Source organism: Papio anubis, chromosome 15 (assembly GCF_008728515.1).
Source record: "Papio anubis isolate 15944 chromosome 15, Panubis1.0, whole genome shotgun sequence".
Classification (NCBI taxonomy): domain Eukaryota; kingdom Metazoa; phylum Chordata; class Mammalia; order Primates; family Cercopithecidae; genus Papio; species Papio anubis.
The window spans coordinates 5,203,979-5,219,031 of record NC_044990.1 but is presented as its reverse complement, the minus strand read 5'-3'; the positions used below and the strand labels follow the sequence as shown (position 1 = coordinate 5,219,031).

The following is a 15,053-nucleotide window of genomic DNA, read 5'->3' as shown; positions in this document are numbered from 1 at the left end:
CGACTTCAGCGCTACAGTGATTTGTTTTCAGGGGGGAAAAAAAGGTATATTCTAAATCAAAATGCTGTCTTCATGGGGTCGCTCCGAAAACATTAGGAGGGCAGGGGGCAGGAATGATTCTCCCGAGGAGAAGGGAAAGCCGAGGGCTAGGGGAGCACCATGACGCAGGGACGGCAGCAAGGCTGCCCAGGACGAGGCAGCTGGAAAAGGACGGCGCTCAGTCTCGGGCGGCCCATGTGCATAAAAGCATGAGGCAGGCAGGGAAGAAATAGAACCAGAGCTTTGCCTGCTTCACAACTTTCCCAAGGTAAGTCTTTGAGCTAAAATTTTTTTCCTTCTGAGTATAATAACCCTACAGGGTACTTCCTCCAAAGCGTAATAAAAAAAATGCATCCACATTAAAATGAACAGATAAAGCCCAAGGTGATAAACAACCAGAGATGTTTATCATTTCAAGAGTGGCAAAGAAATTCATCAAGCTGTGGCTTTTCTGGCTTGGTGATTAAGGTAGAGGCAGCATGCTGGTTGGTGGAAAGGGTGTGAGGTTAGCAGGAACCTGCCCTGAAGTAACAGCACCCCTGCCTAATCGGCAATAGGACCATGGACAGGAGAAATGAGGGTGCACAGACACATGCGGGCTGCGTCAGTTCCTTTGGCAGAGGTGACTATGATGCTGGAGGGGCAGGAAAACCCCCAGTGGCGTTTTAGAGCCTCATTCCCTGCTCCACCCTTCTTTCACACTTTTTAATTTGAAGAGAGCAATTGCTCTGGATAACACATCCTATTCATATGCAGTTTCAATAAAGCAGGTCATGGGATCTCCCTTCCCTAGACATTTTAAAGAAAAAGACAGACAAATATTTGCCTGGAACTCCTAGGAAACCTCTTAAGATCCCTTCCAGCCATATGATGTTATAACTCAAGTATTTAATAATGCTGGGGTGTATAACATCTATGGTTGCTGACAGACTACAGGAAGTGCGAGTCCCACAGGCCTCAAAGCATTTGACTCAGGAAAGTAAACAGGCAGGTGTGTGTGGGGCCGGCCCCCAAGTTCACACTCAGGTCCGTTGCTTTCTGACCCCAAGACGTTCGCTTGCTTGGACCTGAAGTAAGTCACCTGATATGAAGGAACCCCAGTTTTCCCACCTATAAAGTCAGGATTCCTTCTCTTACCTACTTCAGAAATTATCTTGAGGATTTATTTGAAATCGGCAAAGGAAGAAGATTGATTGCATGCACTTTTCAGAGCCAGGAGGATTTTGTAATTCCTCCCTGCATCTGCAGAACTGCGAGCTGAGAAGAAACCTGAGAGGTGTTCTAACACACAGCCCCCACTTTGGGGAGGTGGAGCCCCAGAGCTGCAGAGGACTGGTCTGAAGCCCTGGGGCTATAGGAAGCTCGTTCACATTTTATATGCAGCCCCTGATTTCAGCTGGAAGGGGTGGATAGCCATTTTTCCTTGTGTTCATGTGACTGAGGTGAACACATTCTTCAAACACCTCAACACCGCAGAAACACAAGGGGATTCTTGCTACCCAGCCAATGGGCAGGCATCTACTCACGATGTGTCGCAATCTGGAGACAGAGGGACATGCCCTAGGTTCACTGTGATGTTCAGGTTTTCTGGATGATCCAGCAGGGCCAACCATCTAGATATGTAACCACCCAAGGGGTTCACCTTGCCCGTTGTCTAGACACAGTCGATTCATCAAGACAGAGGAATTGCAATGAAGAATAATTCATGCAGAGCTGAATGTGAGGCAGACTGGAGCTTTACTGTTACTCAAATCAGTCTCCCTGAGCATTCAGGGAGCTTTTAAGGAAAACTTGGATGGGAGTAGCCAGTGAACCAGGAACGCTGATTGGTCAGGGAAGAAATCATCAGGAGTCCAAAGCTGTCTTCCTGTGCTCAGTCAGTTCCTGGGTGGTGGGAGCTACAAGATTAGATGAGCCAGTTTACGGATCTGGGTGGTGCCAGCTGATCCATCAAGTGCAGGGTCTGCAAAATGTCTCAAGCCCTGATCTTAGGAGCAGTTTAAGAGGGTCAGAATCTTGTAGCCTCCAACTGCATGACTCCTAAGCCATCATTTCAAATCTTGTGGTTAATGTCAGTCTAGTCCCCAGGCAAGGAGGAGGTCTGCTTTGGGAAAGGGCTGTTACCATCTTTGTTTAAACGATAAACTAAGTTTCTCTCAAAGTTAGTTCAGCTTATACCCAGGAATGAACAAGGACAGCTTGGAGGTTAGAAGCAACATGGAGTCGGTTAAGTTCAATCTCTTCCACAGTCTCTGTCATGATTTTGCAAAGGTGGTCTCAGATATGCATCCTACAGGTCAGGAAATCGGCTATCTTCCCTCACCTTTGGGCTATCACTGCAGAGTGGAGCTTTCCTTCATCCTCAGGCCAGCAGTGCAGTACAGCACATCAGGAGCCCTGGCATGCGAGGCTCAGGGCAGAGAGGAATGGACTGGACTTGGCCTAACTTCAGGAGGCTGTTTGCTACTGACCACGGGTCATTACGGCCCAAACCCAGCTCATGCTCGTGGCAATTCACCTCACAGGCGTGGTCCTGGGCAGCACCCGTCACAACTACAGGGAAGACGACAGCTGTAAATCACTGCTCGCCCCTGATCTTAAGCACCTAACCAGGGGGTGTCCCAGCACCTTTGGCAGGGTTGAGACCAGAACGGGATTACAGACAAAGGCTGTCACGAGCACAGCTGTGCTTCAGCAGGTGATGCAGTAGGAAAAGCAATGCAGCAGATGCAGAAGCTGAGGGTGAGAGGTTGTTATTAGCAAGATCAGGGACCTGTCTGATAGGAGCAGCACCTTGCCTGGATCACAGAGCAGCTTGGCCAACCCCACAGCTGGCCAAAGAAAACCCACCAGCAGGACAGGGCCTCCAAACTGCACAAGATCACAACCACAGAGAAATCCGAATATCCCTGGGTTTTCATCTAGACAGCAACCTCAAGAGGAGCGGCAGAGGTTTGGGGCTGCACTGAAGCTTAAACGCCAGGTCCTCATGCCCAGCTACCATCTCTCAACAGGATGGGGCGGCTGGATGCCCAAACTGCTGACCTGTGCGATGGCGTAATCCGAGTTGTTGGTGGCCTGCATGCCTTCATTCCCACTGATTCCCACACCCACGTGGGCTGTCTGGATCATCCCGACATCGTTGGCGCCATCTCCGATGGCGAGGGTGATGGCCTTCACCCGCTTCTTCACCACATCCACTATCTCAGACTTCTGCAGAGGAGACACTCTGTGAGAAAAGAGAGGGAAATCAGAACTATGCACATCTTTCCAGAGGAAACAGCTGTAATCTACATTCCGCTGCATTAAAAGGACAGTTACTGGATGATCTCCAAATTCAATACATACATTTTATGCTCATGTGCAAAGAAGCTTTCAGAAAACAGGAGCTTGTGGCTTTCAAGTATTTGCCAACTTCTCAGATGAAACACACAACAGAAAACTAACTTAAAACACAGCCTATTTGTAATCACGCTGCTCAGTGGGAGGCATCTGCACAAACTCCTCAGGGGTACGTGTGCCCTGCTGAATGATAAAGGCAGTCAGGCTAGTTACAGGGGTCTTCGGAAATATCTTTCCAATAAATCAGAAAGCCAGCACAGACCTCCTTTTGCTTTATGGTACATCATATACAACCTAGGGCTGGCAAGGGAATTTTCTGTAAAATCTGCTTTTACAGAAAGGAAAGGAAATTGGCAGGGCATGAGAACGTGCAGAAAGAGGGCTGGGGTAAGAGGAAAGAAAAAAAGACTTCTCTACATCCACCTCATAAAAGGAAGCTGTGTTTGAAGGGCAGCCAAGGCAGAGGATTTAGGATGGGAGTCAGGGAGCGGAAGTCTCCCCTCGCTGAGCCGTGCAAGCACAGCCCTCAAGGGGGCGAGAAGATCAGCCCCTGCCTAGGAGCGGTTCTTTCCACAAGGAATCCAAGATGGCGGCCAAGCTTTCCCAGGTCCTCAAGTTGTCTGGGAAGAGGAGCCAGTATAAATCTGTGGGGTCTAAAGCAGAGGGGTATTCATGATAGTGAAGTGCTTCTTCAGAGTGTAGACCAGAAAACACAGCAACATGAAGCAAAGACTAGCATCTCAGGACTGAGTGACTCTGCATTCTGAATTGGTAAGCTGATGCTTGATTTGGGGAATTTACAGGTAAGCTCTTGGATCACTTAAACAGCCCCGCAGCCCCCCGCTGCCACACACACAGAATAAACACAAAGTAAAAGATTTTTCTGGATGTCCCAGAGGTCTACTGGCCACGCCCACATTGGACTTCATGCATCAGCTAGAATGGACACTCAAAGATTTGCCCAGTAAGAACTTCAACTGCTCCTAGATGGTCCCTACCCACAAAGATACCTGTTCCAAACAGAAAACTGAAGTGCTACCTGACATCTCATTCTACCAACTTGAGAAAGAAATGCATTTGGCGAGACAGCAAACTGAATGTAAAACCGTGTAAAAAGCCTTTGCTCAGTGACAAAGATAAGAGTTAGAAAGTTAGAAAAACATGATGAAAGGACTTTAGGAGCCGGGTTACACAACCTGATGTCCCTTTTAGCATTTTCACAAGGGTTTGCAATGGCAGCAGTTCGATGCCTCCTGGAGTAGGTGCGACCACTGCAAATTATTTTTACTTTTTTGTTGTTACTAAGCATACTTAAGAGTACTAACTCTGTCATTTGGGGCTAAACAGGAAAAGTCTAACTTCTCTTACAAATATTTGGGAGGCTGAAATATAAAAATAGCTATGACATCCTTCCTCCCAAAGCTCTGTTGCTGCTTGCTACATATTCTCAGGTTCTTCAACCATTATTTAATAGGCATGCTTCAGAACTTAAAAAATAGCCTCCACGTATAATCTTTTAGGCAACTGAGAGCAGGATAGAACAGAATCACCATCTCCCTGTTAGCAGATGCCAGATTCACTTTAATGTGACCTAAAAGAAAGTTACTTGAGCTTTACCACTGATTATCAATGAAGCCTCTAGTCAACTCCACATAAGCAATTTTAACATGAAGGGATATTAAGCTGTATGTGTTCCCTCCTAGTCTGTGCAACTGCTACTTAAAGCCAAGGGCTGATCTTTTTGGCAGAGGCAATCCACAGCTGTAATTGGCTACACAAAAGTGACTTCCCATTTTGTTTTTGAACTCCACAGAACCACAGATCAAATATGGTTGGAGAAAACAACCTGGGAGCCACGGTTAAAGGCCTGAGTATGACCTTTTCCTGCGCACCACACATTAACCATTTAAGCAGGGAAAGGAGGTCCATGAGCCCCTGCTTTCCATGAGTGGGATTGGGAAAATGAGAACCAGCCACCTCATGGAATGGTGGTGATGTATTAATGTTAAACCACTGTGTTGACTAGCAAGTATAAAACAATTGCATCTCCTACTCCACCTAGCATAGGATTCTGTGAAACATCTTAATTGTTGGAAAAACAAAACAAGACTGGACACTTCTGAGAACTGCATGCCATCAGACTTGTGGTTCCCAACTGGGTGTGCAGGTGCCCTGGGGATGCTGCAGCAGAAATGTTTTAATTTTTGAGGGAAGTACAGCAATGTCTCTCAGGTAACAGTGAAAAAGACTAGCTGGAAGTAGCTCACAGTTTCAACAATAAATCACACTGCATTCCTTTTCATGGTATGTCTTTGTGAAGCTGAGCTCTCATGGTGGTGATGATAAAAAGCAAATGCCTTGTGAAAATCAATGTGGAATAGAAAATGAGCAAGGCAGCAGCTATGCTTAGCCTAAAGTTTGGGAAGTTGTGCAGCGTTCAACAGTCACATAACCACATGCCATTGTCAACAGTAATGATTATTTAACAATGGAGGAAATAAGGATTATTTCTTTCAATGTATGTCTTTCAATGACATTATTGATTCAAATGTTTGCTAAGTTGTAGGGTCATAAATACTTCTTATTTGACTTTACCTACTTAATAATTAGAAACTTAAGTTTTCCTTTTGGTCTAAGGGCTGTGCAAAGGAATTTCTGAGACACTGAGGACATAGTGTATCCAGAGTCTGGAGTCCTATGATTACATTAATCACTCTTTAATTAAAATCATTCACTCACTGAGGTGGAACCTCACTAAGGAGGCCATCGCTTAATCTACAACTCCTCTTGTGCATCCATGAAAGTATCACAAGAGAGCGTAAAACAGGAACTTAAACAGGAATCAGGAGGCCTGAGGCTGCGACTCCTCCTTGAGTCTATAAGTCACTCAAGTGATCAAGAAAGCTGGCTTCTTCTTAAGCAAATTCGAGGTGGTCTGGAGAGAAAGGAAGCCCATGGGCGGAAGGCTTGGTCACTTCACACTTCAGGGGTCGGAAAATCTCGGGAGTGGAACCGGAAAGGACCTAAACAGACTCGGGTTTTCTTTGAGGTTAAAGTTGTTGGTTTTCTATGAGGGAGGTTAGCGATAGGCCAACCAATGGGAAATGAGGAGCAAGTCAAATAGACTCACTGGGCTTGCCACTCTGGGATTTGGATCTCAAGTAAGTCAAGTCAGGATTCCAATGGCTTAAAGTACAATCTATGAACATCCAACAGCTGCCTTTCCCAAAAAGCAAAAATTAGGGGAAAACCCGACCGGGGTATATAAAGCAAGCCATACGGCAGTGTTTTAGGAGCATGAAATTCTCATCAAGGATTTATTACGCCCTCAGCTGTAATGCCTTGAGAAAACATAATTCTAGCATACACTAGGGGTTCAAAACAGATGTCCAACAGCTAATTTCTACAGAACTGAAGAGGCACCACCCCGCTTTAGCCATATGCAGTATTTTAGTATACCAAGTTGCCAGGAAGCACAAGCCGGCTCTTTCTTAATCTTGTGACCTGGAATCACATGCCACACTTAATAAGTATGCCCAACATATAATAATTCAACCTATAAAATAAAAACTCCAGACCACAGCTGAGCCAACCTAGGTGCTTGGGGGCACTTCTTTAATCCTATTTTGGTGTATTATGAATAGAAATATAAACCAAAAGCATTCAGTTGACTGGAGTATTCTATCTGCTTTTTTGGATAATATAATAGATTCTAAAATGAAAAATAAGTTTTTCTTTTGAGACTTACAAAAATCAGTTCCTGGAGTATCTCATTTTATGGGATACATGTCCCTGAAATTTAAAAACTAGCTCTCTAAAGTTATTTCAAATGTAACACTTAAGTGAAACCTTGGGTAACTGCTTTTATAGAACTAATGATCATACATTAATTTATCTGATATACATAAATCCTGCTCTCAGAGTTGCTACTTCTGATCTTGCAATATCATCTGAGCAAACAATGTTGCAGGAAGTCAGGGACCCTGAACAGAGGGACTGGCTGGAGCCATGACAGAGGAACATAAATTGTGAAGATTTCATTTTAATATGGACATTTATCACTTTCCAAATAATACTTTCATAATTTCTTATGCCTGTCTTTATCTTAATCTCTTAATCCTGTTATCTTCATAAACTGAGGATGTACATCACCTCAGGATCACTGTGATGATTGTGTTAACTGTACAAACTGATTGTAAAACATGTGTGTTTGAACAATATGAAATCAGTGCACCTTGAAAAAGAACAGACTAACAGCAAGGGAACATGGGAAGACAACCATAATGTCTGACTGCCTGCAGGGTCAGGCAAAAAAAAAAACATTTTTCTTCTGGCAGAGAGCCTATAATGGACGTGTAAGTAGGAAGATATCATTAAATTCTTTTCCTAGCAAGGAATATTACTATTAAGTCTCTAGGAAAAGAATTGCATTCCTGGGGAGAGGTCTATAAACAGCCACTCTGGGAGTATCTGTCCTATGCGGTTGACATAAGGACTGAGATACACCCTGATCTCCTGCAGTGCCCTCAGGCTTACTAGGGTGGGGAAAAACCCTGCCCTGGTAAATTTGAAGTCAGACCAGTTCTCTGCTCTTGAACCCTGTTTTCTGTTGTTTAAGATGTTTATCAAGACAATACGTGCACCGCTGAACACAGGCCCTTATCAGTAATTCTGCTTTTGCCCTTTGCCTTGTGATCTTTGTTCTCCTTTTTGCCCTTTGCAGCATGTGATCTTTGTGACCACTCCCTGTTCGTACACCCTCTCCCCCTTTTGAAATCCTTAATAAAAACTTGCTGGTTTTGCAGCTCAGGTGGGCATCATGGTCCTATCATGGTCCTATTATTGATATGTGATGTCACCCCTAGAGGCCCAGCTGTAAAATTCCTCTCTTTCTACTCTTTCTCTTTATTTCTCAGACCAGCTGACACTTATGGAAAGTAGAAAGAACCTACTTTGAAATACTGGGGGCGGGGTTCCCTGATAAACTAGGCAGATTCTTTACCTCCTCTGATCTTACCTGCCCAGTTGTCAAAGAAGGGCTGGATCTCGATTGCAGATTCGTACACTGAGCTCACTTGAGCCAGAGAGGTTACAAGGAACTCCACCCAGGACCCCCCAAGAGACCCAAAACACTTATTAATTAACCAGACTCACAAAATTCTTTCACTATCTGGATTTGAAAACATCTTTATTACATATAGCAGTCCTTATGACTAAAAGGAAGTTTGAAAACCACTGTCCTAGATCAATGAGTTTCCAGTTTTAAGTGAGCATTAGAATCACCCAGAGGGATTGTCAAGGTACAGCCTCTGATCGGAAAGTCTGGGCTGGGCCTGTGAATGTGCATTTCTAACAAGCTCCTGACTGCTGCCACTGCTGCTTGTCTCTGGACCACACTGGAGTCACCAGCACTGGCCCAGACAATACCACAAGTTCTTTCTAGTACAAATGTTTTCTAGCTAAGCCTGAATTTCCATAGCCTAAGATACATACAACATTACCATACTGACAGTTAACAATTACAAGAAACACTGAATCTTATCCCCTTTCTTAAAGTTTTGCATATGTAGATTTTTCTTCTTCACTTTTAAACAGAAACCCAGAAAGTATGTATTTTGTTTGGTATTTCATTAAAAATATTCTTCTAATCTGAGTGTCTCAAATAAGAAGGTGGTAGGGGCAGAAACTAACTGAAATACAACATACAATACTTCATAAGTTGTTTTTTGTAATGACACAGAAACCAACTTATCAATACAAAGCCTAAAATACATGATATTTAACTATAAAGTGCTCCAATACATCAGAAGATTTCATTTGGAAAAGTGTTCATTTTCCTGTTGAAAATACTATCCTATGAAAAGGATTTTCTTATTAAAATAGTTATTTAAATAAAATATAACGTCTTCTTTTCCACAGCAGTCAAAAACTTCAGTACCTTTAAAAATCTCATAGCTTAAGTAGATAGATATACAAACACTTGATATTTGAGTCTAAAACCAGTTAAATTAATTAACCCATCCTATTTGTTAAATGCCTCCATGGCTGACCACATCCCTTCGGACCACTGTGTTCTTTCTTCAGATGCATTTAGCACATTTGCGCAGGATGCAACCCAGGGCGTCCCGGTCTTCTGGACAGTCGTTCCCTTCTGGAACATCTGTGCTCTCACCCGAACTGTGCGGTTCCCTCAAAACTTCATCTCATGCCCCAGATTTTGGTGTACTTCATTGTAGCCCTAAATTCTAAAAGTAGACAATTTGGGCAGCTTGGAATGGCCGCTGGAGCACAGTGGCAGATGTAGAATTTGGGGTTGGGAGGGCAGCAGTGGGAAAGGATAGTGGCAGGAATGGGGGTACATTCAGGCAAGCCCAATAGGTACCTGTGGGTTAGCTTATTTAGAGGCACAAAGAAAGAAAATTGCAACTCAGTCACTCAATAGTTCTAAGGGAGATGTAAGTGCTCCCTCACTATAAAAGCTCCCTCCCTATAAAAACTTACACATGGCGGGGAGCTGTAACTAAGGAAGCTGCAAGAGAGTGTGCCTTAGAGAGACGCAACAACTAAGGAAAGGTGAGAGCAGTTTAGTTTTTATTCCAAAGAATGCAGTGTTTGACCAAGAGGCAGCCTCACAAGGGTTGGGTCTAAGGTGGGACATATTTTGAAAAGCAAGGTGAGTGCTGACAGCGGAAAGAACAATCCATCAGCAAAGGGGTTTCAGAGTGACTACATGCACCTCACTGTTAAATGAGCCACATGTGCAGACTTTCAGGGATGAGCGTTTCTAGCTTTGGTTGCTTTTGCGGCAAAAAATTCTGGAACTCTTACGCCAGTATTTCCTCCAAAGATGAAGGTGTTATGGAACCCTCCCATGGAAGCATTTCTCGGAATCCTTACACGTTTCAAAACTACGTCTGAACATAAGAGGGGATTTCCTACAAAATGCCATGTGACTTGAGTTACCATTCTTTCCCTAACACCATCAGCTGCATTATGAAACAGCAGACAGGTGACATACAAGTTTTAAGAATTGGCTTTTTTAAAAAATTATTTAATCTGTATATTTCTTTCCACAAACTATTCAATGCAATTGGTTATATCCATCCTGGGGGAGCACGTTTTTCTCTCTAACCTTCACAAGGACAGAGATGACATCTTTTATTTCTTTACTATCCCTCCCTTTCCTCACCCTTCTGCAAATGTCTAATTTAAGATTTGTACAGCAGACATTCAATAAATGGTGACTAACTACCAAAATCATGATTTCAAGACTAGTTACATCTCCACCCATAATTAAGTGTAATAGAAAAAAAAAATGCAGTTCTATTTAAACAAAACTATCTTAACTTCCATATAAACAACAGACCTAGGAACATGCTATTAGTGTGCAGTTCTGAAAGCCTACTCGCAGATGGAGAGGACGAAAGGAATAGATAAATGACTGGCCACCTCTGAGAAATCTAAATGCATCATTCATGGAAAGCAGATAAAAACACCCCACTTGTCCTGTGATTCAAGAGAAAAGATATCGTTTGCAAACTTCCTCACCAACATGCTAGTGGGTCTTGATTCTATTTTCTCCAAATACCCTTAAAAACATTCTAGGCCTTCTGGGAAAGCTCTTTTTTTATTTTGAGACAGAGTCTCACTCCATCGCCCAGGCTGTAGTGCAATGGACATGATCTCAGCTCACTGCAACCTCCACCTCCCAGGTTCAAGCAATTCTCTTGCCTCAGCCTCCCAAGTAGCTGGGACTACAGGCGTGCACCACCACACCCACACCCAGCTGATTTTTTTCTTTTGTATTTTTAGTAGAGATGGGATTTCGCCATGTTGGCCAGCCTAGTCTTGAACTCCTGACCTCAGGTGATCAGCCCGCCTCAGCCTCCCAAAGTGCTGAGTTTATAGGCGTGAGCCACGGTGCCCAGCCTTGTGACAGCTTTTAATGACACATGGCTGACAACAATCTTTGTCCTCACAAAGAGCTCTCCTGGAAAAAGCTAACACCTGAGCTTAGTTTTTTTCTTGGCCTCTTTAGATCATAATGCTTTGACTATTATAAGCCCGTCTCTGGCCCCTGCATAACACCTGACAAAAGCACTTTGAGGGCTTAACAGACACCAGCTTGCCAAACGTTTACAAGGGGATGTTGCGTGATGCAAATCATTCCAACAAATTATATTCAAGTACCTTATCATATGTGTGTGTATGTATACTGTACTAACATATATTTTATACACATACACTTTTTTTTTGAGACAGGATCTCCTTATGTTGCCCATGCTGGTCTTGAACTCCTAGTCTCAAGCAATGCTCCTGCCTCAGCCTCTCAAGTAGCTGAGGCCACAGGTGTGCGTTACTTTGCCCAGCTTAGCTCAACCACCTGTTTGTTCTTTGTGCAATGATTTAAGCCTAGAATCCGATTCCATCACAATAGAATACCTCTGTAGTATCTTTGCATTACAAATGACTATTTAACACAGTGCGCAGTAGGATAAGGATTCTTGCTGACTGACTAGTATGACAAACGTATATCTCATTATTGGTGATAAAACATGCATGACATAATAATGAACCCTGATGCTATCCAGCCACCCTTGAGAAATACAGGTCAACACGCTCCAGGATTTGTGGAGCAAGTAATCTAAGAGCCCAGATGTACTGACGGCATTATTTTGGTATGGCTGAAACATGCATGTTTTGATAACATCCACCATATTTTGGCAATACCAGCCATAGGTCCTTTCCTTTGGGTGACATGGCAATCGAACGGGTGCTAAGGTCACAACACCAGGAGTCTGTGCAAAGGAGAGGGGAGAGGCAGGCAGCTGTGCAAGCATCTTGCTTTTTATCTTAGTGCTGCAATTCCATGGTAATTTTAGGAATTTAACACATATATTTGAGCATGTATAAATTGTGGAAAGCTTGAAATTTCCACAGCATTGTATAAGTACAAAAATTATTTAATAAGGTGTATCAGTTTTCAAAAATACTAAGGTTAAATGCTTCCATATTCCAAAAGAGATTCTTTATAACTCAACTTTCAAAAACAGAATTTGAGCTCTTCTTCACACTCCACAAATAGACAGTTTTTAGAAAATATTTATGTTAATATGCTACTGCAAACACACATGAACATTTACTAATAATTTCCTTGTACAAAGGGTTCGTTTAACTCATTTTCAATATTTAATAATGATAGGAAGCTCAATTCTAATTATTTCAGTGTTATATACACCTCCCAACGTATACACACAAAATATGAAGAACTTTAAGATTAGCTATTCTATTTACCTGAAGATACCTTTATATGGCGTCTAAATTCTGATTTCAGGCTCTAATAATGTCCTTGAAAACCAAACATTTTTAAAGAGAAGAAGCCATAACAATTGATTTAGATATGAGGCATATATATGGCCATCTCTCTCTATATATTTTACTGATCTTAATTACTACATGATGACTTGTGACTGCTTCAACATCCTATGAGCATCGTCTTCTTTGAAACAGGAGTTACAGATCAGCCATCCTACAGTTGTTAGTGGTGAGGGCAACTTGATATTCTTTATTAACTGAACAAAACCCTTAAAACTTGATCCTGCATTCGAGCCGTAAATGCTGCCTCTGCAGCTGAGACTTGCAGAGGGGCTCTCAGAAAAACAGGAGGACACCCTGTCTGCTCAAGATCAGTTTACTCCACAACTGAGAAAGGGCTCACTTTGAAATAAGGATACTTTGCTTGGGGGTTCAGAATTTATGCATCGGTACTTGCGTCTGTGACAATTTTATCACATGTCCAAAAAAAACAGAACAATTAAAGTGGCATTCTGACAGAAGTCTAGCTTCTGAAAACCTGACATCTCTACTAAATGATGTGGAATGTATTAAGATCTGGGCAAGTGCATTTTATGTAAAAGTTGAATGTGTTGTATGTTGTGAATTATATACAGTTTTGTAGTCACTGAAATCAACTGGTTATAGTCTGTCTCTTCCTGTACTAGACTGAAAAGAATGGAGCAGTTGAGGAAGGCTGGGATTTAAATAAAAGATATTAGATCCTTCTGTTCCCAGGCTGAAACAAGGATTAGAATAACACATTTAAATACCTTAATGTTTTTAGCACAAAAAGCATGAATTTGATACTCTGCTTCCTTGAGATGCTTTATTAACGCCCCCAAGACCCTCTCAGGAGTGTCTGGCTTCCTCGAAGTTCACATACATGTATTGTTCCCCACTGCACATTTTACTAGTATTTCAAAACAGTGTGCCTGACCTCTGCTGCGGGGAAGGTGGGAACAGGAATCAGAATGGACAGGAAAGCTGAGAAGTGTTTGAGTTTTGACATTTCAGAGCAAACTTGTGACTCCTGCAGGACCAGGCATCATGAGCTCATGCATGGCTGAAAATTAATGACAATGGAGATGCTTAATCTATTGGATGGTTTTAATTAGGCCTGCCCTTCACCCATCACCTGTGCACAGAACAAAAGGTCATCTGATTACCAGTCCTGCATCTACACCAAACTAACTTCCTGCACTCTGGAAATAACGGGCAGGCTATCCAGTTCTGACCTTCGCCTCAGTCCTAATCCAAGCAATTAAGAGACCCCAGAGCCACAGGGACAGGGACAGGGACAGCAACGGCCAACACCATGTGTGCTTCACACTCAGGGGGTAGTTTGCAGATAAATATCTCTCTCTCCCTCTCTCTCTCTCTCTCTCCCCCCTTCCTTCCTTTCTTTCTCTTTCTTTCTTAATTTGGAAGTGGAATTTCTTGGGTGGGAAAGGAGGTAAGTCACACAAAGGTCTTTCTTCCAAGTAGCATACACACTTTCTAAAACCTGAAGACTGTTTAACAAGCCACTTATTCTAGATCTCAATAGCGGGAAATAATAATGCTTTTCTTTTTTGTGATCATATGTGTAAAACCGTTTTAAAAAAACAGGAGTGGCATTCTACTGTTCCAAAAATGGAACATGAAAATGACTTCTAGTGATTCTATACGTCTGATAAGGTCCTGGGGAATGACAGAAAAAAGATGGACAGATAGATTTCAGATAGATGTGGTGGTGGTGGCAGATGGATGAATGTAAGTACCATGGTCAACCACATGGGGGCCTGCATATAGAGAGGACATGAGCCCCAAAACATTGTGTATCCGTAGAAGAAATACATTTTTATAGCTAATTGTAATAGCAGTTGACATACTCTAGTGTAAAGGTTATTTTGCAACTTGCTTTCCTAATTGATTAATACCATCATAATAACACTTCCTTGGACAAAGTCTGATCTGAAATGTGGTTGGCTATGTGCTTCCATCTCCATAATTAGGCTACAAGCTACTTGGTGTCAGGGACTTGTTTTACTCATCTTTAGGCCTCTTAGTACCATACACAATAGGTAACAAACAAATATTTGTTGAATTGCCCATGTTTTTGCAATGTTTTTTTGGACTTAAAACACAGCTCATTTTTCTTTCTCCTCAATTGTTTCCATTTCATGTTCAAGGACACACTTATCATATGAAATGAGTAATGATCATCTTGCAGTTTTTGATCAAAGGGGTGAAAGGGTAAGGCTATGAGTTTATTACATCACCTGTTCACAGAAGCCAAATCTCAACTTTTGACTCCACCTGGTAGCTATTCAGTACGTTTCAGAGTAAATTAACAT

General features: G+C 42.6%; 1 protein-coding gene across 2 annotated transcripts in view; it reads right to left on the bottom strand.

The window, feature by feature from the left end:
• ATP8A2 (ATPase phospholipid transporting 8A2) overlaps nucleotides 1-15,053 on the bottom strand; it is a 642,805-nt gene that overhangs the window by 240,888 nt on the left and 386,864 nt on the right. For both annotated transcript variants that reach the window (XM_031655775.1, XM_003913687.5), the window contains exon 26: nucleotides 3,085-3,268. In XM_031655775.1, the coding sequence (XP_031511635.1) occupies nucleotides 3,085-3,268 (184 nt within the window). The remainder of the gene's footprint in view (nucleotides 1-3,084; nucleotides 3,269-15,053) is intronic.